The sequence below is a fragment of the Prinia subflava genome, chromosome 1 (assembly GCF_021018805.1).
Source record: "Prinia subflava isolate CZ2003 ecotype Zambia chromosome 1, Cam_Psub_1.2, whole genome shotgun sequence".
NCBI classification, from domain to species: Eukaryota; Metazoa; Chordata; class Aves; order Passeriformes; family Cisticolidae; genus Prinia; species Prinia subflava.
The window spans coordinates 111,430,794-111,458,685 of record NC_086247.1 but is presented as its reverse complement, the minus strand read 5'-3'; the positions used below and the strand labels follow the sequence as shown (position 1 = coordinate 111,458,685).

At 43.3% G+C, this 27,892-nt stretch overlaps 1 protein-coding gene across 7 annotated transcripts; it reads left to right on the top strand.

The window, feature by feature from the left end:
• The first annotated feature begins 165 nt into the window (after positions 1 to 165).
• On the top strand, positions 166 to 27,892 carry NOD1 (nucleotide binding oligomerization domain containing 1). 7 transcript variants are annotated; one of them, XR_010081552.1, is made up of 14 exons: positions 271 to 341; positions 5,055 to 5,180; positions 6,783 to 7,121; positions 8,971 to 9,145; positions 10,342 to 12,145; positions 14,204 to 14,287; positions 15,312 to 15,395; positions 16,929 to 17,012; positions 18,592 to 18,675; positions 20,734 to 20,817; positions 21,439 to 21,522; positions 23,587 to 23,670; positions 24,004 to 24,098; positions 25,005 to 27,892. XR_010081552.1 is itself a non-coding variant. In XM_063408258.1 (13 exons), the coding sequence occupies exons 3-13, from the start codon at positions 6,906 to 6,908 to the stop codon at positions 25,075 to 25,077; spliced, it is 2,856 nt and encodes a 951-aa protein (XP_063264328.1). In that variant the 5' UTR covers positions 274 to 341; positions 5,055 to 5,180; positions 6,783 to 6,905; the 3' UTR covers positions 25,078 to 27,892. The 7 variants fall into 7 exon arrangements, 4 of the variants coding, with proteins under 4 accessions (XP_063264348.1, XP_063264338.1, XP_063264355.1 ...); XM_063408258.1 differs by lacking the exon at positions 24,004 to 24,098 and having other exon boundaries at positions 274 to 341; XM_063408278.1 differs by lacking the exons at positions 271 to 341; positions 5,055 to 5,180; positions 24,004 to 24,098 and adding an exon at positions 166 to 263.

The window sequence follows — 27,892 nt, the reverse complement described above, 5'->3', positions numbered from 1 at the left end:
AAACAGAAATAACACTCTGGCACTATCCTTGCGCGGGGGGAGCTTGACTGAGGGAAATGGTCGCTGCCGAGGGACCCCTGGCACCTCTCGGGGAGCAGGGGTAGGTGCGGGGGGGAGCGCGGTGCTGCTGCAGGGAGCCTTCGCCAATTCCTGCGCGGGGAGGGGCCGCTTCCCGCCGGGGTGGAGAGACCGCGTGTGGGGCGGGAGGGGCTGAGGGAAGCGCCGTGGGCTCCTCCCTTGGCCTCCGTCCCTTCGCCGCCGCGGTGAGTGCCGGGGAAGGGCCGGGGCGCCGGCGGGCTGCCGAGGGAGAGGGCTGGCGGCTGCGAGCTCGAATGTCTGCTGTGTGTAAAGCAAAGTTTCTGTGGTACCGCGTGAAAGGCTTGCAAGGTGGGAGGGGAAGGGCTGCGCCGCTCCTGAGCTGGAAACTTCGGGGCTCCTCCGTGTTTCCTCAGGAGGCTCCCTCCCGGCCGGGGGGCGGCGGCCGGCGCCGTGTGACGGGGAGCGGGCAGCAGCGCCCGCTGCTCCTCGGCGTGGGGACAGCGCCTTCGTACCACACACAGCAGCGCTGCCCCGCGTAAATGGTGTTCCAGATGCTGGCGAGGATGTGGTGTTCCCGAGGGCTGTTGGGGAAGGGTGGCGAGGTCCCAGGGACGGAGGAGGTGGGAGGACTGCGTGGCTCCCCTCCTCGCTGCCCGGTGAGCGGCGGTAGCGGGGTGCGGTGCCATCGCTTCCCCGCAAGCCGGAGCGGAGATCTCAATCCGTGCGCGGAGTCACGCGGCGCTCTTAGGCCCCGGTGCTTCGCTCATCTACCGCGAAAGAGGCTGGGAGAGCGGGGGCGGGAGCGCTTCGCGGGGCGGGATGGTGCCCGGGGCCGGGCCGTGATCCCAGCAGCTCCGAGATCCCATCAGCTGCAACTTTCCAGTGTACGATTCACTGCTGGTTGAATGTGAAAATAGTAAATGACGGTGAAAAAGCAGTTCCATCTTTATAGACAGCAGTAAATTGCCCCTCCTCCTCTGTCTCTTAAAAAAAAAAAAATCCCCAAGATTTCTCTGGTTGGATAAAGTATCTTTGCCTTCTAGTACTGGCTCCTTATTATTTATTGATCTTTTCCCACCGGGAAGGAGTTACAAGGAAGCTGCATAAAGTCTTCTTGACAGGGGCTCCTTAATGCATCCAAACACTATATATAAAGTACTCTTTCTATACAAAGGAATCTGTTCAGATACGTAGGAACAAAACCTGTGAGGGATGTGAATATTTGTGTCAAAGCCTGTGCCTTTTAAAGAAAAGCTTGTCATTTTATCAGATGGAGGCAGAAATAATGTCTTTTGTGTTCTTTTATGCCTGTTGCTCCTCAGATAACTAGGGATGCTTACAAAAGCTTATGATATAGTCAGAAGAGAGGGGAGGGCGGAAAAACCACAGAAAGATACTGATCTCTGTGACCCCAGAGTGATGCAAGAGCACGTGAGTTGTAATGGATTTACAGGAACATGATGTTAACATGTGGCTCCCTGGGCATTTATTGATGTATGTAGCATTCGTGATGATAGTTAGAGATTGTGAAGTGGGGTGTGATGAGCATGCTGTAATTCACACAAACAGAATAATTTAAGATCTGCACAGGGACGCTGTACAAGATCTACCAATGCACCATTTTTGCTATATTAATAAAAGGCCATTTTTTAGTACCTTTGGGAATACACTGCATCGCTTCTCATCAAAAGACATTTTGTGTAGCATATGTGCCCATTTGTCTCTGATTTCTGCATGTTTTTTTCTGTTCTTGAACTAAGTAAAAAGCTGCAGTTCTTTTAAATGTGAGAGCTACTGTGTGGAAATAGGAATTTTATTCACTTACTATAGTCACTGACTGCTGTTGCATGCATGACATAAGATGTGGAAAATCAGTCCTTTTTCTGTCTCTCCCAATGACGGCAAAAAGTTGAATTTTTGCTGGCCTGAAAGAGTCCAGATTACCAAGCATAGCAGTTTCCAGTTCTCTTCTTGCTGTAATGACTCTGTAATGAGTAACTGGCACTGTAAAATAGCTTTTCTCAGGAAACAAACTGACTTGGAGACACAAAGGGCATGGGGCTCCATTTCGTGTGAAATGGAGCGTGGTTTTCATACAGCTACCTCTGGAAGAGTGATTGTGTTTTGAATGCTACGGACAGAGGGCTGTGCTGCTGGGGCCTCCACTGGCCCTGGGCTGGCACTCAGGTCTGTATGCTTCACTGTTGTCCTGCCAGAGCTGGCTACAAGGTGCTGTGTAAATCCTGAAGATATTCCAGCTACTGTTTGCAGGTAACTAGGTAAGCAGCACAGGGCTTTATTTCACAGGCAGTTTAGAGGAACAGTTCCTGTCACAATAGCAAGACTGCAGAAGAAGTAGTATTGACTGAATTTTCAGCTCTTCCGAAATATTCTAGATTGGTCTCAAATCAGTTGCTTTAAGGGACAGTTGGTAATTAAGTTGCTCCTTGCATTGCCTTTACTGCCTCATCCTGCACAGTTTTCTTGGAGCAGCCACCTCAATAAGGACTCAATTCCATAGCTGGCCCAAAAGTTTAAATGTTTTTTAGCTGTTCTGTGAGATCCTTCAGACCTTTTATCTACAGCATTTACCTTTGACAAGACCTTGTTGCAATAAACCAACACATTCTTTGCTGCCAGGGATCTTGCAGCACTGGGAGTGGAACAGACTTTGCAGTTTTGTTAGAAGAAGGAGCTAGGAGATCTTAGTAAAAAGAGGATGTGAGAAGGGCAGGGCCAGGAAAAGTAGAAATGTATATTTGCTTGCACAATGCTGAGAGTAGAGGGAACTCAGAGGAACACGAGATAAGAGTGGCAGTGCCTTCATGTAGAAAGCATTGGTGCCACTGCAGTTTATTGACAGGGATTGTACAAAACCTTGCTGGAAGTACTGATGGTTTTACTGTACCTCTTGCTATGACAAATTTCATTTCCCTTTTTCATTTCCCTCCTTATTCCTGGCCTGATCCCCATCTTGCTTCCTCTTTTTATTCTCAGTTGCATAGGTTTATGATAGCATTGATTGCCACACTTGCTGTTGCTTCTTATATCACTTCAATCCCCATCAAAATTTCATTTGGCCAAGACCCTGTCTTCCCTTTCTTCTTGGCTTTTTCAGCTGGTGGGTGAGTATTCTGCTCTCGGGTTCTTTTTAATTCCTTATAGATTGTTTCCTGCCTTCTTCACCTGATGGACTTTGCTGTCCTCAAAATGGCTAATTGCATTTCATCTCCAACATCATTGGCAGCCTTGTCAATAAGTAATTGGGTTTTTTATTTTTCCTCTTAGGAACAAGAAGTCCATTCTGTTCCCAGATAGGAAGCTTTTCCCAATGAGTGTTTCTCCTATTTGTCTCTCCATATCAGACTCCTTCTTCAATCAGCCATCATCTGTCTTGTCTGTCTCCATTCCTCCTTAGGTGTTCTGCTGTTTCAGCTGCTGTGTCAGGTTTGCAAATCTTTCCCTTCTTCTTGCTCATTTCTTCAAATAGATGTGTTCACAAGCTGTTGCTGTTAGAACAGGTGATCTGTTTTGACCGTAGCTTGTGAGAGCCTTAAGGTGTCTTTCAGAAAAATGCTTTTATTCACTTTAGCCCTTTCAGAAATGGAAGGCAGTACACTGAGGTGTCTCACATTAATGTATATCTCAGTCTTTTCTCCATGACTGATGCAACATCAGTCACACGAATTGCACTGGAATTGAATACAGCATCTGGAGGGCCCAAGATAAGGCAAAAAACACTGTATGCACCCTAGTAAGGAAGTGCTTTCAATGCCTATTTATGAGCTGCACAAGCATTTACCTTTAAACATACCAAATGTTTATATAACCAGACGTGTAAAGATAACCTAGAATTGTAAAACTGACAGATCCTTCCATGAGAGACAGAGTAACCTTGTGTTCCCTCACTGAAAAACTCTTATTGAAGCACTGTGGAAGCTGGGACTTTCCAGAAAGAGAGGTGATGGGCTTGCAGATAAGCTGGAGACCTCATGTTGTCACACACTTGCCTCATGTTTTTAAAAACACCACCAAAAAAAACCCCAACAGCAAAAGAAACCCCAACACCACAAAGAAAGCCCTAGTGAAACAGAATCATGTATGTCAGGTTTCTTCATATGGCTGATACACTTTGCTATGAATACATGTAGCAGGAATTCTTTCTGTTCCAGCACCATTTAAAGTGTCCATCTGTTCCTCTGGTATGGATTTTCTTTCTCGGTGAACAGTGGAAATTTCAATTTTTTTCTTACTAAAAACGACTGACAAAAAGTACTTAGTACTCCAGTACTGGATGGTGTGAGGTTTTGCATTAAATTTATTATTTTCACTGCAAATGTCACTGAGTACGTCATCGTGCACAGAATTCATATTGCCAGTGCTGACTTCCCTGCTTGGCATTTTTGTTTTTTCTCCTTTTCTCCCTAATGTTTAGCCTCACTTTATATTCCTTTTTGCTTGGTTTCTTGTTTCTCCATTCTCCTGCAGATCACCCTGTGTGAAAGGGACCATGCTCTATCCTGCCGCATTTGTATGCACACCCCTTCCAGTAGCAACCATGACATGGACTGACTTGGACATAGTCAGATGCAGGGCAGACATCTTTGAGACCTTCTGGTCATCCCATATTTTTCATGTTCTGTCCTGCTGCTGTATTTCTTCTTTCTTGTCTTATGCTCTTTGTAGATAGAACTGAAATAGTGAAAACAATACTTCTGTTTGATTTGTGCACTTGACAGCACGTTGGTTCGTTCTTACGGCTTTCTGAATATTTGTCTCAGTTCTTCTTACAAAGTAGGAGGAAAGAAAATGCATTAGAATAATGTGGTCCTGCAATAGCCAAACAAGTGGGGAATGTTGGGTGGATTGCAGTATCTCGAAAGAATAGGGTTAATATCTTTATTGCATGTTTTAAGGTGATGCTATCTCTTTAACTAAAGCCCACAAAGATTTAAGACTAAATGATGTTTTTAACATGCTTGGTCTTCATTTATGGAATGAGCTTTCTTGAACAGAGATGTACCAGTGTGGCTTCCAGGAAGCTGAGTGACTCAGAAGTCAGCCACTTCCTCGGGTGGGTCATCTGCATGGAGTAATGAAAGGTTGATTTGTCTGAGTAGATGCAGTCACTTACTGGTGTGGTAAGAAATTCAGATTATTGGTTGCATTCCACTTGTTTGAAACAGTTTTGCCGTTTGGGGAGTTGGCTGTGACCCAGAACAGTTATGCTGGGGATTTGCCAGGTCTCAGCCCTTGGAGAGCCCAACTCAATGCAGTTATCTGCATCCATGCAGGTCAGCAACCTTAAGCTGGGACCTACTGGGAAATCCGAGGAGCTAAGCTGGGGTGCCCTGCTGGTTTGAGTTTAGATAGTTAGTATCACTAAAATGCAGTACCATAAACTGTGTCTTTCTCCAGCATCAAGCAGGACAAGCTTCAGTGATGTAGACAGCAGCTTCTGATATAGAAAACCCATAGAAGTGAGATTGTTCCAGTAGCAGGTCACTTAGAATAATCTGTGAGCTGGCAGGGCTTGACAGGGGAGTGCTGGGGAGCATTTGGAAAAGTTTGCCATCACTGCAAATGTCTTGAGAAATTGTGAGAATGTTGTAGCAGCAGAGTTGGCACATTTACAGAATTGTTGAAGGGTTTTGTATTTTGGTTTTGTTGATATGACTGTAATCAGAATCTAAGAACATTCTTCCAGATATCCCTAGACCTGCAGAAACAACAGTATATTTTAACTGTTACTGGGGGTTGTCAGTCATGCAGATCATGCAGATTCTCATTGTCTGTGTGGAGGTGATTCAGTTGTGATCTTGGCAAAAAATTAGCTTCCTGCATGGGAAATGGTATGTGCAAGTTTGTACCTAAATGGTACCTAAATGAACTTACTGTTGAATTGTAATTACAACATAACTTCATGCCTACTATATGGTGGGCATATTAACTACAATTACAAGCCCTGCTTTAGTAACACAATAGAGAGCAGTCTGATCCTGATTCCTTTTGCTTTATGCCTTGTAGAGAAAAATAGGAATAAATGGACATCTAAAAAAAGCTCCCAAGAGGTGCTCTAGAGAACAAGGGCTTACACTATACATACATACATTTGCAGACTGGGAGAGAGCATTCATGCTAAAGAGTATGGTTTCAAAATAACATCCCTCCTGGTGCTGGTGAACCTGGTTTCCTGAAGCTAAACTCTTTTCCCTAGTTTAGCTAAAACTGCCTCGGGTTCACAAGGCCTTGCTTGCAGGAACAGGTATTATATTTGCAGCACTTTATAGAGTCTCTCGTAACAACGAAAAACAGCGTGAATTGCTACTATAAATTAATTCCTCCTACAAAATTAATTGCTCTGAAGTATAATTTTATTCTGCTTATTTTCTTGTCCAGATTATGTCTGGACAGATGCCCTGCTTTGTCTACTGAAACATGAAAAGCTAATTAAAAAATGTTAAATTATGCACTAGGAACAGGCAGTTAATAAAGCAGATGCCAGTGGTGGTGTTTAAGGCAAGCTAGAGTAAAATACTGGTACAGGAGTGGGACTGCCTGTTGTAGATACTTTATTTTTCAAAACCTGAACAAATAAGTGGAAGTACCTGAGGAAGAAACGTTATTGCAAAGTTGGCCATGGTACTACACAGAGTTTGGGAGTCTTCTGTGATGTCTAATTGAAGGATGTATATGCATAAAATAAGGTTTAAACTTAGGTTCTGTACAATTACTTTTTGCAGGCTCAGTGATATGAAGGACAGATTTCTTGTTTGCCTGAAGTTAAATCCAAGCTGACCTGTCACTACAAATGGACAGTTTTTCAAACATGAGGCTTGGTGGAGCAGCTTCTTGGTATCTCAACTATGGCAGGCCAACTTTGTGCTAATGTGGACATTTCTGTGAAAAAACCTCCAGGAGCAAGCCCTCAGTCCTTCATTGCTTTGCTGAAGGTTCACCGAGAGCTTCTGGTGGGTAGGATCAGGAACACGCAGTGTTTGATTGATAACTTGATTAAGAACGACTACTTCTCCACTGAAGATGCAGAGATCGTTGTCCAGTTTCCTACTCAAGCAGATAAGGTATATTTTTTTTTTCTCTAGCCAGTGAAGTTTTTGGTTACTTTCGGTTGATCACCAGATTTTAAGGGCTTGTCTGACAATTTAACCTCTGGTGTGTTTTCTAGTCTTTGTTGTTATGTAGTTTTCCCACCCCGTTCTCCCTGGATGAGTGTCTGCAGCACATCCCTTTCCAGCACGGCTGGCACTGCTGGTTATGCCCGTTGGCAGCTGTAAGAACTTAGCAGGGTGGTAATTGCTGTTCCATCCCTCCCAGCTGCAGCTTTGTTCTCTGATAAAGAGGTGGCCACATGGCTGTTAGAGTGTAGCAAGGAAAATCTGCTTTAGGATGCTGTGGGACAGATCATCCTGCTTTAGGAGAGACAGAAATGAAATGTTGTTTTAGAAGTTAATGATTGTTTGTTGTCTGTATGAACACCTTCCTTTCTCTTTAAAGACCTGTGCACATTGTAAATGTTTCTATGGAAAATGGATGTACCCTGGCATGTTTGGTGTTTTAATTCATCTTTGGACATCAGGAGCAAAAATTATTTACTTTCCTTAGGAGAAAATTACCATGTACACAGTTGGTCTTTGCATCTTAACTTGAAGCAGCTGAGGAGGTTGTTTCCCAGACCAACCAATCAGGCAGCTTCAGAACCCTGTCACAGATAGGGGCAGGCAAACCATAAAAAATTCAAAGACCTTGGATTTCACCAACAGTGCAGATTTTCATAAAATAATCATTCTTGCTGGCATGTTGAAATGGTTAACACAGTGCTCACACTGTGTGTAGGGTACAAGCTGAATAAATGCACACTGTATGATTATCTCAGTTTCTTATTGTTCAGCATAATATGCATGGTTGTTGTACCAAAGCTGAGGGGGAGGCCATGCATCAGGAGTCTAAGCAGAGACAGAGAGCAGGCCACAGCAGTGTAAGTGAAGTGGACTCTGTGGGAGCTTCTCTGGGAGGCATAAAATTGCTTTTTAGAGCATACAAATTGTCAGAAAAAGCTCCATGTGTTTGCTGTGCTGCATGTACAGCACTCTGATTTAAGCTCACAAGAGACCACAGTCTCTGGAAACTCTTTGTCTGCTTTAGAACTATATTCTTCATTCATTTCTAGCAAGGGGATCCCAACATTGAAAATGTGTTCCCAGATGATTGCTCTGTCTTGCAGAGGGTTTTGTACTAGGACTGCCTTGTGCTGGTGCACAGAGATCACCCTCTGCTCTGCCCATGGAGGTGACACTTCGGGCTGAACTGCTCCAGCCACTGCCTGGTAGCCATTTTGGTAATAACTGCAGGCAGTGGGGCCATTGTACACAGAGAGCCTGGAGAACTGAGTTGCTGTGTTGGAAGGAAAAGTTGCAGGGTTTTGGCTCAGCGTTAAGATCCAGGGAGGGATTCAGCCTGCCCTGCTCTGGACCTGGCTGGATCCTGAAGTAAATCCAAATGTGACTGGAGTATTTACAAAATAGAGGGTGAATTTAGGGCACTGAGAAACCACCTCTATTTTCATTTTAAACAGCACAGGATTTAAAACACACAATCTAGCCAAGCTGAGGAAATCCTTTAGGTTCCCTCTTGAGGAGTGGTATTTATCCATTTTGTTTCTGGTCAGTGTGACTGAGCTACAAGTTCAGACCTTAACTTGCAGAACCAACTCTCTCGCAGCACTCAAACACAAACAGCAGTTGAGTTTCGTGATGGTTCCAATTCAGGGCTAGATATTGATTTCACCTTTTTGAAGCACCAATTTTGATTTTGGCCCCCTGCTCCAGTCCAGAAAGGATCCTAAAGCGGTTGACAAGCATTGGTATGATAAAATGCTGTGTATCAGTGATCTTTCCTGTGGTGTTTCTTCAGGTTCGCAAAATTCTAGACTTGGTTCAAAGCAAGGGAGAAGAAGTTTCGGAGTATTTCGTTTATGTCCTGCAGAAAGTCACTGATGCTTACTACGAACTTCAGCCTTGGCTGGATGAAATAGGCTATGAGCCTTCAGAGAATATTTGTAGTAAACCTGTGGTAAATACAGATCCAGGTAAGGTCATGCATCTCTACCCCTTCCCTTAGAACTGCCGGGCTATGTAGGAAGCTCCAACCAGGTGGCAGGAGAGCAGGAGTTCAGGCAGGCACAGCCAGGGAACATAACTGTGTGCTTGCTAGCAGTGGTAGCCAAGTTAAAAGGCACACTGTATAACACAAGGGTGATGTTGATAAATGACATCCTGTTTTGTTAAACTCAGGCTCTTTCTGCATTTGTTTGTGGGTGTGTAACACAATGGCAGAACCACCTTGTGCCAGCTCTAGTATTTTCTAGGCCTCTACTACAATTTATTAGCAACACTGTGATGTTTTGGCTATGGACTAGCCAGTATTTCATGATGAGAACAGTCAAGCAATGAGGCAGGTTACCCAGGGAGGCTGTGCAGTCTCCATGCTTGGGGGTTTTCAAGATAGAACTAGACAAAGCCCTGAGTAATCTCATCTGATGTCAGAAATGATTCCGTTCTCAGCAGGAGGTAAGACTAGACCTTCTGAAGTCCTTTCCTTGGAAATTTTTTCTGTCATCCTAAATGATGATTTTTAGCAACCCTAAAAATCAGAGTTTAAGTATTGCAGAAATTATTTCTTCTGGAGAGGTTTTTCCATACTACATAAATATAAAAATTACTTTGTCCCCATCTGAAGCAAAGTTTCTGTTGAAAAGCACAAGCCAATGTTGCACAATAACTGAGATTCTCTTTTTTTCTGTCATCGTAAAAAAATCTTTTGAGGTGCCTGGCACTTGGTTTCTAAAATGCATGGCTTCTATTTGCAATAATATAAATGACTGAAGAAGTTAGGAAAGAATAACCACCTACCTGATAGAACTGCAGGTAGAATATAAGTACAGTGAAATTAGTGACCAACAACTCCAACAAGCCTTTGCAGAGAGTTAAGCAGCCTTTAACAAAGGGTCAGGGGCTTGTCTTTGAGTCTCAGCTGAAGGATAGCAGCTCCTTAAACCAATGCAGCATCAGTACTGGCTTTCAGGAAGTGGTGGCTCATCTTTTTGAGCACCTGAATTTCCCAAGTGATGATGGCAGCACAAATAGAATTAATCTGCCCAAGAATCCTTTTCACATTAGAATTACTTTTGTGTATTCCCCTCTCTGAGTTCCCAAAGAGGTGGATCATTGTATATATAGGTTTTTAAATAAAAGTCTCCTTAATAATAGTTCACTGTCTTTTTAGTTAGCAGGTATTGCCAGAAACTCAGACATGAACTGGGACGGGACTCCAAGTTTGTTATGTTGTACGCTCAGAAGGAGGAGATGCTGCTTGAAGAAATCTACTCCAACAGTATTATGGAGCTGGTCAGTTTTACCAATGAGAGTCTTGGCCAGGTGGATCAATTAGAAGCCCTTTTTGATGATGCAGTTGGGCTAATTAATGAAGATGGAGAGACTGTTTATGTCTATGGTGACGCAGGAATTGGAAAATCCATCTTGCTGCAAAAGATACAAAGCCTTTGGGCCAGAAAAGAATTGGACATAGGGGCCAAGTTTTTCTTCCGTTTTCGGTGTAGGATGTTTAGCTGCTTCAAGGAAGATGAAGCCATATGTTTGAAAGACCTGCTCTTCAAATATAATTGCTACCCAGACCAGGACCCCACAGAAGTGTTCCATCACATCTTGCAGTTCCCTCACACAGTTCTTTTCACTTTTGATGGCTTTGATGAGATCTATTCCAACTTTGATCTCAGCAGCGTACCGGAGATATGCTCACCCAATGAACCCATCCACCCCCTGGCACTGCTCGTAAGCCTTCTCAGAGGAAAGCTTCTTAAGGGATCCAAGAAAGTTCTTACCGCCAGGACAGGAACTGAGATCCAAAAAAACATCATTAGGAAGAAAGTGTTGCTCCGCGGTTTCTCCAGGAATAACCTGAAGGAATACACAGCTCTGTTTTTCAAAGATGAGCGGCGTCGAGGACTGGTATCAAACCAGTTGGAAGCTAACCCAAATCTCTGCAGTTTATGTTCAGTGCCTTTATTTTGCTGGATTATCTTCAAATGCTTTGAGCACTTCCACTCCATGTTTGACAGCCACGAGCTTCCAGACAGTTCTGTTACATTAACAGATGTATTTTTGCTCATGATTGAAGTCCACCTGAACCGATCTGTGAAAACAAGTTTGCTGAAGAGCAATATCAGGAGCCAAGCAGAGATGTTCAAATCAAGAAAGGAAAGTCTTCTAGCTTTGGGTAAAATGGCATACAAAGGGATGGAGAGCTCTTCCTTTATCTTTGAGCAGGATGAAGTCTCATCGGCAAACATCTCTGAAGAAGATTTGCAATTGGGCTTTCTCAGGACAGTTAAAGGTTACAGTGGCTGTGACAGTCAGGCCACGTATGAGTTCTTGCACTTAACCCTTCAGTCTTTTTTCACGGCTTTGTTCTTGGTTATGGAGGAGAAGGTGGGTCCCGAGGAGTTACTCGAGTTTTTCAATGAATGTTCTTCCATGGAGACTGCCCAGCCTACTTGCCTTCGTATCCCCTGGTTGAAGAAACAGCTAGCAGGGGAGGATCCTTTCCAAAATACAGAACATTTTAATTTTACCAACGTGTTTCTTTGTGGCCTACTTTCTGGATCCAAGGAGAAGCTCTTCAGACATTTAGTTTCACCTGCGGTCATTAAGAGGAAGAGAAAAACGCTCATCACATACCTAGGGAGGAGCATGAAATCCCACCTGAAAGGCTTCACTCGGTCCAGGCTTAAAAGCTACAATCAGGTGCAGGTGCAGCCCAACTTTGTGTGGATGCTGAGGTGCCTGTACGAGACGCAGAGTGAGAAGGTGGGCAGGATGGCAGCCCGCCGCATGCACGCCAACTACATCAAGCTGGCCTACTGCAACGCCTGCTCCGCCGACTGCAGCGCCATTTCCTTTGTCGTGCACCACTTCCAGAAGCGCCTGGCTCTGGATTTGGACAACAACAACATCCATGACTATGGAATAAAACAGCTGCAACCTTGTTTCAGCAAGCTTGCAGTGATCAGGTAGGAGTCTCTGTATGTAAGCAGGTCCTTGCGTACTCTTCGTTTATTCCACAAAGTGGTGGGTCGAAGGAATTGATCTCGCAAGTGGAGAAAGATGAGGATTAGTGCTGCGGGAAATTAATGTTTCAGATCTTCTGCAATCTTTGTTCATTTAGTCACAGGAACAGAGATAAGCTGTGAATTTGGAAACCAAAGTGAAAAAGTTGGTAAGAAGTCCTGAGAAGCACAGACTGTTTAAACCTGTAGATTTAGTTAGCTCCATCTCAAGTTGTTCTGTCTCAGAAGAAGATTTTTATGAGAGAAGGTGCTTAAGGGAAAAAGGAAACATAAGGGCATCCTCCATTATCTGAAGATTGCCTGAGGCCATCTTTGCCCTTGGTCATAAGGCATAAGGGAGGATCTCCTATTCACAATTTCCCTTGATCAGAAGCTCTGAATTTCTTGCTTTTGCATCCTGTCAAAATGTCTGGCTTTCATAGGACAGAAGCTATCATGTACATCCATCAAAGGATGTAGCTGACACCTTCAGATGTGGTATTTCCCTGAGGTGATGTGAAGGGAGGGCATGGCTTGGTGTGAACAGGCAGACCTCTAACTCCACCTCGACCATCACAGGCCAGGTTGTTTCACCTCCAGCCCTTAAGGTTGTACCATGTAGCTATATCTTATTTGTCCAAGCATTTAGGTGCAGAAAATCAGGAACTTTATATATATATTTTTAAAGCTCCTTCAGCCTCAGGAGAGGGTTTTTTTTAACAACTGGATTTATTCCTCTTGTTTGGCTGTGCCTTGCCTTGTTTTCCTGTAGGAATAAATCAAAGCCAGTGACTCTTGTTTTTTTCCCAGTTATTTGCAAATTGACTCACCTTCCAAGAGAAAGCAATAAGGAAACTCCTTGGGAAAATGCATAAGTATGTAAGACAAAACAAAGAAGAGAAGGCCAGCCTTTCATTCTCTGTGCCTTCATGTGATCATGCCATACACAGTGTGATCCTAGCACCATCCCCAGCACCAAAACAGTCTTTTAGGTTGCCCTCTTGTCTTTATGGAACTTCAGATGCTGGAACTTTTATTCCTCATGAGCAATTTCTGCAGGCCAGGAAAAGTTGTTTCCGACAACTTAACCATCCCTTTCAAAGAAGCAGACTGTTCTGATCTGTAGAAATTGGCTGATCTCTCCTGTGTGCTGGTGCATTCCAATGGGACCAGGTTGCTAACTTGCAAAGGCTAGGGAGGCTATGGTGATTAGGGACTCTCAGCAGGAAAGCCTCAGCTACTGTGTTTCTGTGCAAACTAAATGTGGTCAAAGTGTTTTCATAGGGGCAGCTTTGTCCAGAAAATGCGATTCACAGCAATTGGGATGCCTCACTTGAACCTGTCCATTTAGTGAAGCTGAAAAAGCTTGAGGAGTTACAAAAAACAAAACAAAACAAAAAATGCAAAACAACAACAACAAAAACTCCACCCCAAAACAACTGTGAGAAGAAGCATTTTTGTTCTGTGAATGACTGACATTGATTTGTTTTGTGTCTGGCTGGGACAATAAAATTAGAAACATTTAGCACACCTATGGGAGCACAGTTCTGTTTTCTGGCCAGGGCTTTTCACAACCTTTATTTGGTGAAGCCTGAATGTGTGGTGACTTTCAAGATGCCTGGCTTTCACTGTGTACTCAGAGAGAAGATTACAAGACTAGTAGTTTGGGCAGCTTGCTTTTGCTGGGGTGTTAAACAGACTTCCTTGATGAAATCACAGTAAGCACAGGAGGAGGGTGAGATGTTTATCTGGTGGCTGACTTCCTACATTTTATTGTTCTCAGTTCCATGGACAGCTTCCAGGGCATTACCTAGGAGATGCGGGGCTCTCTGATTTTAATCAGTTTTGGAGTGAGCCACATGAAGCTGAGCTCACATTTCCCTTAACAGTTTTTAATATGTGGAACAAGGACCTGTTAATATATCAAAGGAAAATGCATAGGCCTCCAGTTATTTGTTAACTCACGGGTAATGAACATTTGTAAGATGTATTGATTCAGACTTTGCACTCCCTTCTTTCCAGGCTCAGTGTAAATCAGGTCACAGATCACGGCGTGAAGATCTTGTATGAGGAACTCTCCAAGTACCAAATTGTGTCTTTCTTGGGGTATGTACCAGACTGGGAGCAAAACACTCAGCAGTGATACTAGATAATAAAACACTGATGCTGTCAGTACTGACACAGCAGAGATGGGTTGGAAACTACAGTCACCTCCTCATTTAAGCAAAGCAGCTTTTGTGTCAGAAATGATTCTGTAACAGTTCACTGGGACAAGGACCACACCTTCCTCTCCCATCACACTCCCTCACAGCCTCCTGCTGGCATCAAACCCTTCTATGACACAGTGTGGACCACTGTCAGGTTACTGAACTGTGTGAGCATGCCAATTTTTATACCAAAAGCCTTCTTGCTGTGGAAGGGATAGACTGCAAGCAAGAGAGGATGTGTAGTTATAGCCTGCTGTTTTCCCTGCTGTAAACTGATTTATTTCAACTATGCAAAGCAGATACAGCTTGGTAGAGACTAGTGTCAGGAACATGCAGTTTCAAGTGTCATGTTCAAGATACCAATTTTTTTCAAGAGCTTAATTAGTTCTTAATGAAGTTGAAGCTGGAAGGCATGCTAGCTCTGACTTCCTGCTCTTGGTTAAGTAGCTACATAAAAATGACTTTTTGAAAGGTGAATGTGAATACCAAGAATAGCTTTTTTCCTCCAGTGCCCTAATGTAAGTACAACTGCTCAGGTATCTGCTCTTCAGTAATATTTGCAAGGGGATTTAATGACTTTTAAAAGACCAGAAGTGCATTATGGTGTTTTGTCTTTTGACTTATCTTCCAGCAATATTATTTCTGTACTAGCACAGGAATAAAGGGAAGCTTTGTTTGCTTGTGGAGAACATTTATTTAAAAAATTGTATAAATATTCATGACTTGCAGTCTGGTCTCCTTATATTTTTTTATCTAGCCCATCACAATATGAATTATATATCAAAACAGAAATACAAGCAACTGTGAATACGTACAAAGCCGTACAGAAAAGATAGATGCTATGTGTGCATCATAAAACATTCAGGTTGTAAATATTTAACAGCAGTAATAATCTATTTTTACCAATGTGATTTTTCTTTAAGCTTATACAACAACCAAATCACTGATGTTGGAGCCAAATATGTTGCAAAACTAATTGAAGAGTGTTCAAGCCTGGAATATGTTAAGTATGTTGGATTTTTTTTTCCTTCCTGCACTATCCTAATTAAGGTTATGCAACTTGTAAGGGGAGGAAGAGTAGAAAAAAAGACACAAATTTTATTTGGAATGAAATGTCATTTAGATTGCATTTGTATATTTATTTGCAGTAGTCTAGCAGTGGATGGCAGCAGGTGAAACTCTTGAAACCATAGTCTTTTCTGGAATATAGTAGTGAGTTAAAGGAGTGCATGAGACCTGTTCTTTACCTAAATCCAGTCTGAGCACCTGAGTGAGGCTTAAGTTTTGCATGGACCTTGCTGCTGCTTCCAGCAGGCAAATTCCCTTGGATTTAATACCAAGCTTTTTAGTGTCTGCTCTTTTATGGGCCACTGGGGTCAGGCTGTGCTGGTGTCATACCTCAACTCTGGAATTCCCCAAATTCACCTGGTGAGTTGTTCCCTTTAATTCCTGGAACTGCCCCGGATAAGAGTGTGTGGCCATGCACATTGGTTGGACATAAAAGTAGATCATTAACCCATGGTTTCGTTGTGACCATAGCAGAAACCAGAGGTAACTGCAGCAGTGTCAGCTTTTGGAGGGCATGTAGGAACTGTCAGCCAGGGAATCTTGGGTTCTAGTCCTTGTCCTACCACTGACTTGGTGTGAAACCCCACTCTAGCCGCATCCTTCCTACTTGAAATATTTAGAAACCCAGGAGCACTTTGGTTCTTCCACTGCTTTGACAGTGCTTTGCTTATTTAATGTGGCTTTAACAAAAAAAAAAAAGCTTGTTGAAAGATGATTGCTTTCAGACTACATAGTAACCCTAGAGATTATTTTGACATAGAGTGCACCTTCATGTGCCCAAAGTCAGCCCAACAAGACAGTTTTATGTAAATGTAAATTGGGGGATTTGGGTTTGGTTTGTTCTTTAAATCAATCTATATGCAATTATCTCTCCCTTGAACTCCAGCCATTTGATATCCTCATAGGCCAAAAATAGAAAAGGCTTTGTGTAAAATGCCAGCCAGAGACTGACTGCTGCACTGACCTATGCCACTGCCCAGAGCCTGTGCTTACAACAGAAAGACTTGAAACTATTGCAGTCTGTGCTTATGAGCTGCAGTCTCCTCTGGAAACACACAGTCAAGAAATATTCTGTTCCCTGTGGCATCCTGAAACATGCTGCATGTAATTCATGAGCTCTGTACCAATTGCTGATGCTATGAATTATATTAAAAACAAGGCTGAAGTCTTTACCCTGAGGATGAGTTCCTAAAGCTCATTTCTAACATACTGAGCACCAAACCCAAGACTACTGCAATATTTCTGATTTGGAGGGCTGACATGCAAAATATGCAGAAGACAACATAAAATTATGTCTTATAGTCAAAGGTCAAGTGCCTGTAGTATTTTTTCACTCTGGGTTAATCTTTGATAACTGCAGGTATCCTCCAGAGTTAATTAGCCTTAAATACTTGTGTGGCTCTCTGAACCGGTGTTCTGATAGCTGCACAGTTGTAAGTGATGCACCCCATCAATTTATGTATTTTGTGCAGAATAGGAGCAAACAAAATAACGAGCGAAGGAGGGAAGTGCCTTGCCCAGGCCATCCAGAAGAGCAAGACAATGTTTGAAATTGGGTAAGTTCAGTGCTAAGGAGCAGAACTTAGGTCTTGATCTTGGCCAGGCACCTGTAAATCCCTTTGTATTCCTTTTTTTTTTCATGCTTACCTTCTCTCCTCCTCCTATTCCTTCCCTCCTCAACAGCAGCATTAGAACAAATGAGTGTAGAGGCATAGCCACATTTTCCATGGAAAAGGAGGGCTGCTTTGTTGTTCTTCAGTTCACACAATGTTTCATTTGAGTTTTGGCATCTGTTTTTTCCTTTTTCAGTGTTCTGACAGATACTTAAAGGAGAAACAAATAAACAAGAGGACAGTATATAATGCTAGCTGCTTTTTTTATGGCAGCACAGCTCCTCCAGAGATATTTGGTTATTTTTAAGTCTGTGTGGTTTTATGACAATTGGCACTGCACCTAGTTATTGAGTGTCATTGTTACAACTGTCAAACCTTCTGCATCACATTCTGATAAAGTTGTGAGCTGGGAGAATAAAAAGGAATTCACATTATTCTTTTCTCTTAGTCTGTCCCTAACTGCAGAGGGCTATTATTGGAGAGAGGCCTGAATATACTCCAAACCTTTAGTTCCTGCCCTCTTTCTCTGGAAAGGTGCTAGATTTTATTTATTTCATTTATTTTTCTGCCCCCTCTGGCAAATCCCTGTTTTTCATTCTACAGGAGAACACATTTCTTAAAATTTAGTACATGAGTACATGGAATTAAAATCTCTGCCTGGCAATTATAAAAATCACAGTAGCCATGAAACATGAAAATCCAATTTGTACAATCAGATTTTTGGCCTTTAATTTTGTTGTTCTACAACATTTCACAAATACAGTGAGCAACCTGCACACTTCCAAATAGTTGGGTCTGCTGTGCTGTACTCTCTGTAATTTCAGCAAAGGACTACTGTTTTCTCCTGTGGAGGAAATGATCACTCTAAATGGACTTAGGATAGCTTGGACAGAAACGTTTAAATAGCAAACTGCACTGGCTCTGAAGGACAAGGAAATTCTGGGGAACTTACTGGAAGTCCATGTGTTTAGATACCACAGAGCTCAATTGATTTTAAAAGAGCTGCCAACTAATTACCCATAAGCTGAGTGTGTCTCTGAGTCATCAAGCCAGGATCCCTGTGAAAAAACCCAACTATGCACACTTCAGCAGAGGTGTTTTCAAACCTCATAATGCAGGGTGAATTTTCTAAGTGGTTAGTCTGCATAGAAAGGATCTGACCAGATGCTCCTAGTAAATGTTGATCAAATCTCTCCAGCTTGTACCATGTTATCTTCTCTCACAAAATAACCCTTTGTGTAATCAAGGCTTGTTTTGCCATTGGAAATACTATTTCTTACCAGTGTGCAGCAAGGTGATCCCAAAAGCACTCCTGCTGTCTCCTAGAGCTGCCTCTGTGCTGTACCCTCTTGAGGGTACTGGTGAGTCAGTAGAGGTTCTGGTGTGATGTGCAGGGAGTGGAACATACCTGCCTCAGTGGGGAGGATACCTGCTGGAAAGACTGAAGTAATCAGGAAGGAGAGATACAGGGAGAATGCATTGCCACCACAACTGATGTCTCCTGTTCTCCTTTCTTCACTAGGATGTGGGGTAATCAAGTTGGAGACGAAGGAGCAAAGGCATTTGCAGAGGCCCTGAGGAACCACCCCAGGTTAACAAACGTCAGGTAAAACACCAGCACAGCCAGGCAGCTCGGTGTAGTGCTGGCTTTTCCATCCTGCTGCAGAGCAATGACTCTTCCCACCAAGTGCTGGCCTGGAATGCCATCTGGTATTGCAGCCTTTGCTGTGCAGCCAAGAGGTCCCTGGTGCAAGCCAGAGGCCAGACTCTGTCAAAGAGCCCTGTGCAGCCTTTAGGCAGGTTAAAAATACCACTGGACTGGCATCCTTTCCTCTGTGTGCACCTCCTCCCCTCATGCTGCACAGAGTTCTGGCATTTGGGAAGGCACATGGTCAGTGGGTGCCATTTTGATCTGGGAGCATTAGCAGAAGGAGGCACCAGCTGTCACACAATCGGGTTCCCAGTGAGCTCAGTATTAACAGTGTCTATTGAGTAAGTGTGGCAGCTCTTACCAAAGTACTTTTTAGGCCATAATACATTTGGGTAGGGGCTGGGACATTCTTACATTTGGGCTTATCCTGTGCTCCAGTGGCGCTACATCACCACACACTCAGTTCTAGTGAGATGCCATCCTCACTGGAGTTCAGGGATGGATCTCAAACCAGCCTTCTGGAAGCCGTAAGATGGGTGAGGTTGGAAGCACAGCAGAAACCAGCAGTGTTACAGAGCCCATCCCTGCTAGACTTTCAGATGCTGGCTGGGGATTTAAAGATGTTTTGGAGTCCCTCCACACAGCTGGAGCACTGGGTTCATGGTGACCCTTTCCACTTGTCTCCCAGTTCCACTGGCCTCCACAGTGAGGGAGCAGGCAAGGCTCCTTAGTTTCCCCACAAGGTGGCACTTGGCACTAGTTTCTTCAGAAACACTCTGGGAGTTCGGGGATCTCTGGAGAGTTTATTGCTGCCACTTCAGATCCAGGGATTTCAGAGCTGGTGCCTTGTCCTCTTTTCTGCTAGCGGGTAGTCAAGCTTAAAAATTAAAAGCTGTACAGGTGCAGTGACCTAGATATATTTAAACTTAAAAGCCATCTGAAATAGCCATCTTCCCATAATTGCACAATCCACCCAGATGCCTCACAATTGCAGACTTGCGTTTTTCAAAAGAAAACATTTTGAACTTTAATCAGAGCTCAGGGATTCTCAGACAAGAGCAAGTATGCTGATGAATGTGTTTGCAGAAATAAAGAGGAGTAACTGTGCTGTCTTGAGCTCAGGTTTGCTGGCACTTGTGCAAGGTGAATCCTCTGCTCTGCAATGTGCTTGCTCTTGGCTTCATTTATCTCCCACTGGCTAATCCTGCTCCATGATTTGAATTCATAGTAAGCCCCTGTGGTAGCTTTACATGAAGACCTAGGAAGAATAATCCCTTCTACATCAGTTTACTTTATTTGCCATTTTTAGGCCCAGTCATGATGGACTAAGAATATCCAGTTTAAGCTGAAGTTTAATACATACTTGTGCCATTGCTCTATTTGGTACCCCTTTCTACCTTTTTTAAGGCCTTGCATTATTTTGAGGGGGGAGATGCTTTTTGAACTCTGAAAGCCCAGGGTTTAACTTTAACTGGATGATTTTGCCAATGTCTATTCAAAGACTGAAGGGCAGACTAAGAAATGGTTTTGGTTTGCAATGGAAAGCGTTTACAAGCTCATCTCTCCATACACAATGGAAGGTGGTGTATTGGGAAGAAGAATGAGGTATTTGGATGCCTGAAGGACTTAAAGGACAAAGTGCCCAGTTAGTACAGGGATGACAAATGCATGTAAAAACCTGTGTACTGCTAAGCACAACTCTTTGTCCTTGTTAAAAGCCTCAACTCTCAAAATTACTGGGTGCAACTCTGCTGTCAGCCCCAAGAGCACAACTCACTGACAGCAAACCTTGTGAACTGTATGATAGACCTGCAGTCAGGCTGCAGCCTGTGAGGTGCTCTCACTTGTAAAAGTTGTAAGGGCTCAGTGGTTTGTGAAGTGTGTGAGCCTCCGAAACACACAAATGCTGAGCTGTACAACTGGGAAGCAGATGGTCCAGGATATTGCCTTGTATTTGGCAGTGGGAGAGCCAAGTGGTGCTGCTTCTTAGACATTTGCATCTTTACTCCACAGTCTTGCATTCAATGGCATCACGACAGAGGGAGGCAAAAGCATTGCTGAAGCCATGCAACACAACAACTCCGTGAGGATATTCTGGTAATTGACAGTGTGGTCTCTTTCTCCTCTGCTTCCTTTTCCAGAGCAAAATGTGGTTTTATTTCCTCCAATCCCATTGCCCTTCCTACTCTCCCCTCTTCCTTCTCTCCCTCCCCTCATCCCCTATGCCTTCACTCTCAGCAAGCTATAAGAGACCTCTTTGGAAGAATGTGGACATGAGCAATGGATCAGCAGCACATGTCCTTTGGGATACATTCCAATGAGCCAGTGTCATCCCTCGCTCTGCTCCTTCCATCTTGTTTTCCCCATCTTCTCTCTTTTCCGTCTTCTGAAGTCAAGTTCTTTGTCCTCAGTTTTTGCACCTCTTCAATGTTGTCTGAACCTTTTCCCACTACACCTCATCCACCTTTTAGACACTAAAGCATCCTCAGAAAGTATCTCTAGAACACTGCTCAGAGAAATAAAGATCTGATGCTCTTGTCTCTTTTACCTCTAGGGCTTCTCTTCAATATCTCTCTGTGTCCAGCCTTTACAAATGCTGAGGGCAGGAGCAGCACATCCCCCTTTGGCTGTCTAAAGCTAAGTCACAGACAAGCTGAAAAAACAGGGGGCTGAAAAATATTGTCAACATCCTAAGTGAACATTTTCTCTCCCACTTAGGTTGACTAAAAACGAGCTGGATGATGAGGCAGCAATGAGTTTTGCAGAGATGCTGAAGGTCAACAAGAAACTGGTGCATTTATGGTGAGTTACATTCCACAGTGGCACAGGCTCTTTGGCAGACACTGCATTAAAGCTTCACCTTCCAAGTCTATGTAGGTCACAGTAACAGCTTCTGTGCATGGTCTGGATGCAGCTGACTGCTTGTAGACAGTTCTAATGGAAAGTTAATAAAGCTGCTGTCTAGCATTTGGAACCTGCTTTCATACAGGGAAAAGTCCAAGCTGTTTCTGGTAACTTTCAAACTAATGATTGATTTCATCTCTCCTTAGGGAAACAGTATCGGCCTCAAACCCAAAAGTTAAAAAAAAAAAAAAAAACAACCAAAAAACACCAAACCACAAAACCCCAAGCAGACAGCTAGAATAGAATAAGGTTATTACAATTCTTTCTGTTTATCATCGTGCTATGGAAGTAACTCTTCAACCAAGAACCTACATGACAGACACTTAAATACATGTCACATTTGCCCTACACTGATGCAAGACATGCATCTCCAAGGCATCAATCCCCAGGAAACCAGGGATTATTTCTAGCAGTCACAGTGAGACCTTTTACACTTCTAAGAAAAAGCAGCGATGGCTTTTCTAATTCAGAGGTTGCCAATGGATGGGGCTGGGCAGATGTGAGCTGTAAAAAAACATAGCCATTCATTCATTTTAAGTGATCAAGGCAACATCAGACATGGAGTTCCTTTACATGCTTTACAAAGACTTGGCTGACCGCACTGTAGCCACTCCCTGTATTAATCCTAGTTCCAGCTTTTTAGGAAGCATGCTGGCTGCCATGGGTACCAAGTACTCATAGCCTCTTTTGAAAGCAGCAGAAGCTGTGGTGCCCATCACCCTGAAAATGAAAAGGCAGTGGGGGAAGTGCTTTATTTCTTTGTGCACAGCTGCAGATCTAATTCACTGAGCAATTTGGGTTGAATTCATAGTAAAACTTAGCCCAGCCAAAGCAGGCATAGTGATCGAGATAAATGTCTTTGTCATGGCTCAGTATTGTCCAAGGGTGTCTTCCAGTGGACAGATTTATATCCTACTTTGTTGATTACCAGTGGATACCTCCAAAAGGTGGTGACCTATATAGATAGTTGAACTCGAGTTAAAGTCTTTTTCCAGTAGCTGAAAGATTCTACTGGACCCCTTTGCATTTTGATTCGTATATCAAGTGCAGATACTCCTTTAATGGGAATGCATCCTTCCCTCCCTCCCTAAGAGATTGTTCAATACACTTCAATTTTCAGCCTCATCCTGAATCCTGAGGGATTCATGCAACCAGTCAAATAGAATGGGACAGCTATGGGGCTCACCTTGGTAGACAGAAAGGTGAGTATTGAATTGAGCTAGGCTGATGAGTATTTTTATGCTCATGCAGAGGAGTGGCCTTTGTTCATCTTTAGCTAGTGGGATGGTCTGCAGTGGTTAATAAGAGTTACCTACTGCTTCATCAGTTTCACTGCTTGAGGATATCATGTATGCTTTTTTTTCTTCCCTAAGCTCAGATGAGACATAATTTATAGCTGGTAAGTTGGTTTCACTGAGACTTGCACCTGCTCATACCAGAGTCAAAATCTGTGCTTTATTTTTCAAAGATCTTGTTGGACTGATAAGCAAGACTGGAGGATTTGGGAGCTTCTAGATCATAACTGCTAAAACACTAGGCCTACAACACGGTCTGTACGCTAGAATTTTCTGTACGTCACTTAAAAGTGTCTCACAATCTTCTTAGTAAGAAAGCAGAGCTGAGAGGTTTGTCTGTCTCAGTCCAAATACCACAATCCCATACCACTAGTGAACAGTTCATAGCAGAAATTTGTCAGCTGTGTAATTAAAATTTCTCAGTATCTCCAGAATGCAACCACATGCAAGATTAAAAGGAAAAGATTAATACTCTGAGCTCTGTTTCTGGAAGTGCATGTGGGGCATTTGACCAATACTTGTACCATTCTTGCAGATAAAATCACAGTAATTTTTTTGTGGCAGACAGCTTTACTCCTTGATGTCAAGCTGAGCATAGATTGTGCTGCAAAACAGTTCTTATGTTAGATTGACTTGAAATGGTTTTTTGTTTGTTTTTTTTTTTTAGGCTTATCCAGAATCAAATTACAGCCAAAGGGGTGAAGTGCCTCAGCGAAGCTCTCAAGGAGAACACAACTATTCAAGAGATCTGGTAAAGGTCCCTTTGTCAAAGGCTCACTTTATAAACTTTCTTTGCCTTTAAAACCCTGCTGGCCTTACTACTTCCCAGCCTAAAAATTTCGGAGCAAGTTTATGTGAGGCAGGAGTTGTAGTTCCAGCTGTGGATTTCAAACAGGGAAAAAGCCACTGCCACTGAAACATTTCCTTGTGTGTTCTGAATGTCAGGCAGTTCTCTTGTTTCACATCTGTCTGTACCACTGATTTGTAGAACGTGTGTGTTTGCAGAATCAGGGCCTGAATTTATAGACCGAGTTTTGCTTGTTGTTTTTATTTTTAAACTTCTGACCATGTTCATGCTTTTCAGGACCTAAATGCCAAACAAGCTGGGCGGTGCTCCAAACATACTGGAAGTGCTAAGCTACAAGGAGATTAACTTTTCGTAGGATTGTTTTAGATTAGGTGGGCATCACATAGTCCCACGTGTACATTTAAGGCAGAAAGCCAAATACCACATTCCTTCCCTCACCTCAGGGAGCTCAGGAGTCAATAGAACTGAGCTGGTTTTAGCACTGCTGATTTATTATTGAACATGAAATTTATTTTTAAATATAAGTATTTGTTTTAGTGAAAGGACACTGAATTCCTGCTTAGAAAGACAATGACTCACTGTCTGACTAGTGTGTTCCCTGGAGATGTGGAAGAGGTACTTTTTTCAAAAGCCACTGTCAGCTTTAGTCTATAGAAGCAGCATCAATTCCCCCTCAGATCATTTTGAATCTTCAGACTGAAATCTGTCTTTTGATTCTGGCCTGTATGTTCAGAGGCATTCATTAACCCAAGTATGGAATGGTTTAATGGATTTCAACATTTCTGAGAGCAGCACTTAACCAGGCTGCTCATTTTCAGGGGTGTAAGTATCAATGTAGATTATCTTTATGTAGCCAGAATTGAAAATTTTGTTATTGGTCATTTCACATTAATAATGCCTGAGTACTTCACAGAATTTTCTTCCCATGTTGTCATGGAAGACACAAAATTCTCTGGAGACTTTAAATGTCTTTTAACCAGCCCGCTGCTTGGTAAGAACCTTTGTCAGCTATGTGCTGCTTGCTGAAGTGCAAACAGCTGGATTTCCAATGCTGAGTTCAGTAACTGGAGCTGAGATGTGTGTTCAGGTTTTATTTCTTAGAGAGAAGCCTTGTTCCTCAGATGTGCAGTGGGAACAGCTGTATCCCAACACCCATTCCCAGCTGAGAAGTGTGCAGCTCACGTGGCATTGCAAACCTCTGCACCAAAGCCTTAGAAAAACAGAAGGTCAATAGTCACTACCTTTCACTCACATCCCTTTTTGTTGTACTCCTGCAGCTTGAACGGGAACCCGATAAGCCAAGAAGAGGCTAAAGCTTTTGAAAATGAAGAGCGGATCATTTGCTTTTGAATGAGGACTTTTCCTTTTTGCCAAGTTGGTGTTAACAAAGGTTACTCCTACACTTGGACTGCAGAGTTTATAAAGGCATAAATCTACAGTGCTCGTGGCAGGAGAGAGATACACAATAAGCTGCCTTTTTATGAACACACTGCATTCCCTCAGCTCCATCCCTTCCCCTGTCTGTTATTCTTAATCCTTTTGGTGAGTGGGAAGTTGCCTGGGTAAATAATTAATGTTTGTTCGGTGCTTTGAAGATGAAATGCAAAGTGTTAACAGACTAAATCCACTGGCAGGTGTATGCATTTTGATAACTGAGTTTAGATCTATTCTGTACAGTGATGTAAATAATCTCTTAACTTATTTATATACGTAAATAAAGACACACAAGTATACATATGCAAGAAAGGGTGCAAGATGTACAAATTCCACCAGCTGTGAGTATTACCTGCCTCAGGACTGAAAATGAATATATACACAGCTTTACCAGAAATGGTATCTATAGTAGTTGCTTGGTGTCAGTGTTTTGAACATGAATTCCTTCTTACTGCCTAGAAATTAGGTCCCTATTTCTCCACTGACTACAGGCAGCATTGTAGACACTGCTTTTTTGTTGTTGTTGTGTTTTTTTGGATAGGTAGAAATGGATGCATTGAGCTCAGATTACTTTCAGTAATCTTTTTTTCCCATATCAAAGCAAATCCATTTTCTTTCACCCAACCAGAAGTCCTTACTGCCATCACTGTAAAACTGTAACACAAGCAGGGAACCACTTCTGCTTCACACTTCCAGAGGGTTGTGTAGAAACGGCTGTGTCCTGTTTCCACCGTGTTTGTTCTGGGGAGGGGGTCTGGAGAGAAATGTGAACAATTAATTAGCAGGCTGTTCATTGCCTTGGCTCCTGGCCTAGCACTGTGCTGGTGGCACTACACCAATATCATGTTGCCCAGCATCAGTGGGCAGAAAGGGCGATTGAAAATCAACTGCGTCAAGTAGAAATCCTTTCTCCCGGCAACAGGCAAGCACACAGGAAGATTGAGATTGGCTTGGAAAGCTTTCAGTCTATGCTTGAATCAGTGGACAGAGCAAGGCAAGGGGCAGTAGTAATAATAAGGACCAGCAAGAAAACATTATCCTCCCCCAAATGATTACTGTTTAGGGAGTGTAACCTTAGAGGCTTTAAAAGAAACCAGTTAGCAAAGGAGTGGGGTATTTGATTATTTTTTGTGGGAGCTTTATAAACTCAGACTCTACCCCACAGTGTAGAGGCAGAGTTGAGTTTATAAACCTAAAATGGAAAGGTGTGAGCCATTTTCGTTCCTTCTCCCATGTTGCCATCCCCACTCCCCAAACTCTGCGAAACAATTCTCCAGTTGCTGACTAACCCACAAAACCTTGGTAGGCTGGAAGAAGAATCTCCGGTTAAAATGCCAACCAATGAACCCTCACCTCCCCATCTCTCAGATCTGGCCCATGAAGCAAAGAAAATGCTTGCTTTGCAGGTCAGAGCTTCTCCATTTCCTATGTGGTAGCAAAACTTTCCCAGTCTTCAGTTCTGTTTACTCCCTTCAGCTCCCTAACACATTTTAAAATACTCTTAGGGCTTCTCACAAAACCTGCAGTGACAAAGGAAAAAAAGGGAAGAAAACCAACTTAGTTATTTTTCAGTGGCTTTTCCTCTGTGCCTGTGGTATCAACACTGATTTTTCACAGGGAGACAGATGAGGTTTTTCAACCATGCCAGAGGGAACTCAGCTAACTTGAATGATTTCTGCACCTGAGCCATTTGTTTACTGAAGCAAAAGGGCACACAATTACAGATGAGCTGGATTTCAATTGCCAAAACATCTGCCAAAGCAAATCCTTTAAAGACTTCTCAGTGACTTTAACAAATCAGAGACTCATGCACCTTGTCAAAGTGTGTTTTGCCAGCCTACTCTGATGGAAGGGAGAAGATACCAGTGTAAGGAAGGACTTTCACCAGAGGTGTAGTTTGCCTGGGTTTGAGGAAGTGTGGTCCTATGTTGCTCTAATCACAGAATTATTTGTTCATTTACCAGGTAGAAAATATACTTAAAACTACAGTTCCTGTCCTTATTTCACTCACTGACTAAAATAGCTCCCCCCAAGCTTTCCAGTGCAGTCACATCTGCCCCTTTTTTTGGGCTAGAGCAGCCTTTGGCATTGTTTGTAGTGGCAAGCTCAGCCCTGTTGCAAATCCTGTTCCATACCTGGCTGTTAGAAGCGGGGCATCCAGGCAGTGTTTTCAGGGGCAGCAGCATTTACAGGGCTGCAGCAGCTAAGTGCAGCCTCAGGGTAGGCAGGATCAAGCCCAGCTCCATATAGGACAGAGTTGGGCACTGAACAAGATTACAGTGCCGGAGACAGAGCCAGTCACAGCCACTCCTTCCGGAGGTGATTTTGGGCAGCAAACACTTGTTTGGACTGGGTTGAAGGTCTGAGCACAGCTCACTCTGGGTTTGACAAAATCAAGTGGTTTCATAGCATCCTGCTCCCAGCTCACCCAGAGCAGGGGCTCAGCTCCCACAGCTCTGGGAGTCATGCTGGGCAAACTGGTTGCTGCTCTGGGAGCAGCCAGACATCCCTTGTTTATCTGCACAGTGTTTCTGGCTGAAGCTCTTCCAGTCATACCAGCCCCTTTGTAAGGGGCATTGGAGCAACACTTCTGCAGCTTGCAGCGAGAGCCTTGTTTACTCAGAGACAACTGTAACTTTTTAAAGACTTGTTTGTAATTTGCTGAAGCCTTCTCTGTACACTGCGTCATGTTTTTCCACTCGTCCACTGTGATAATAAACAGCTTTTTAAA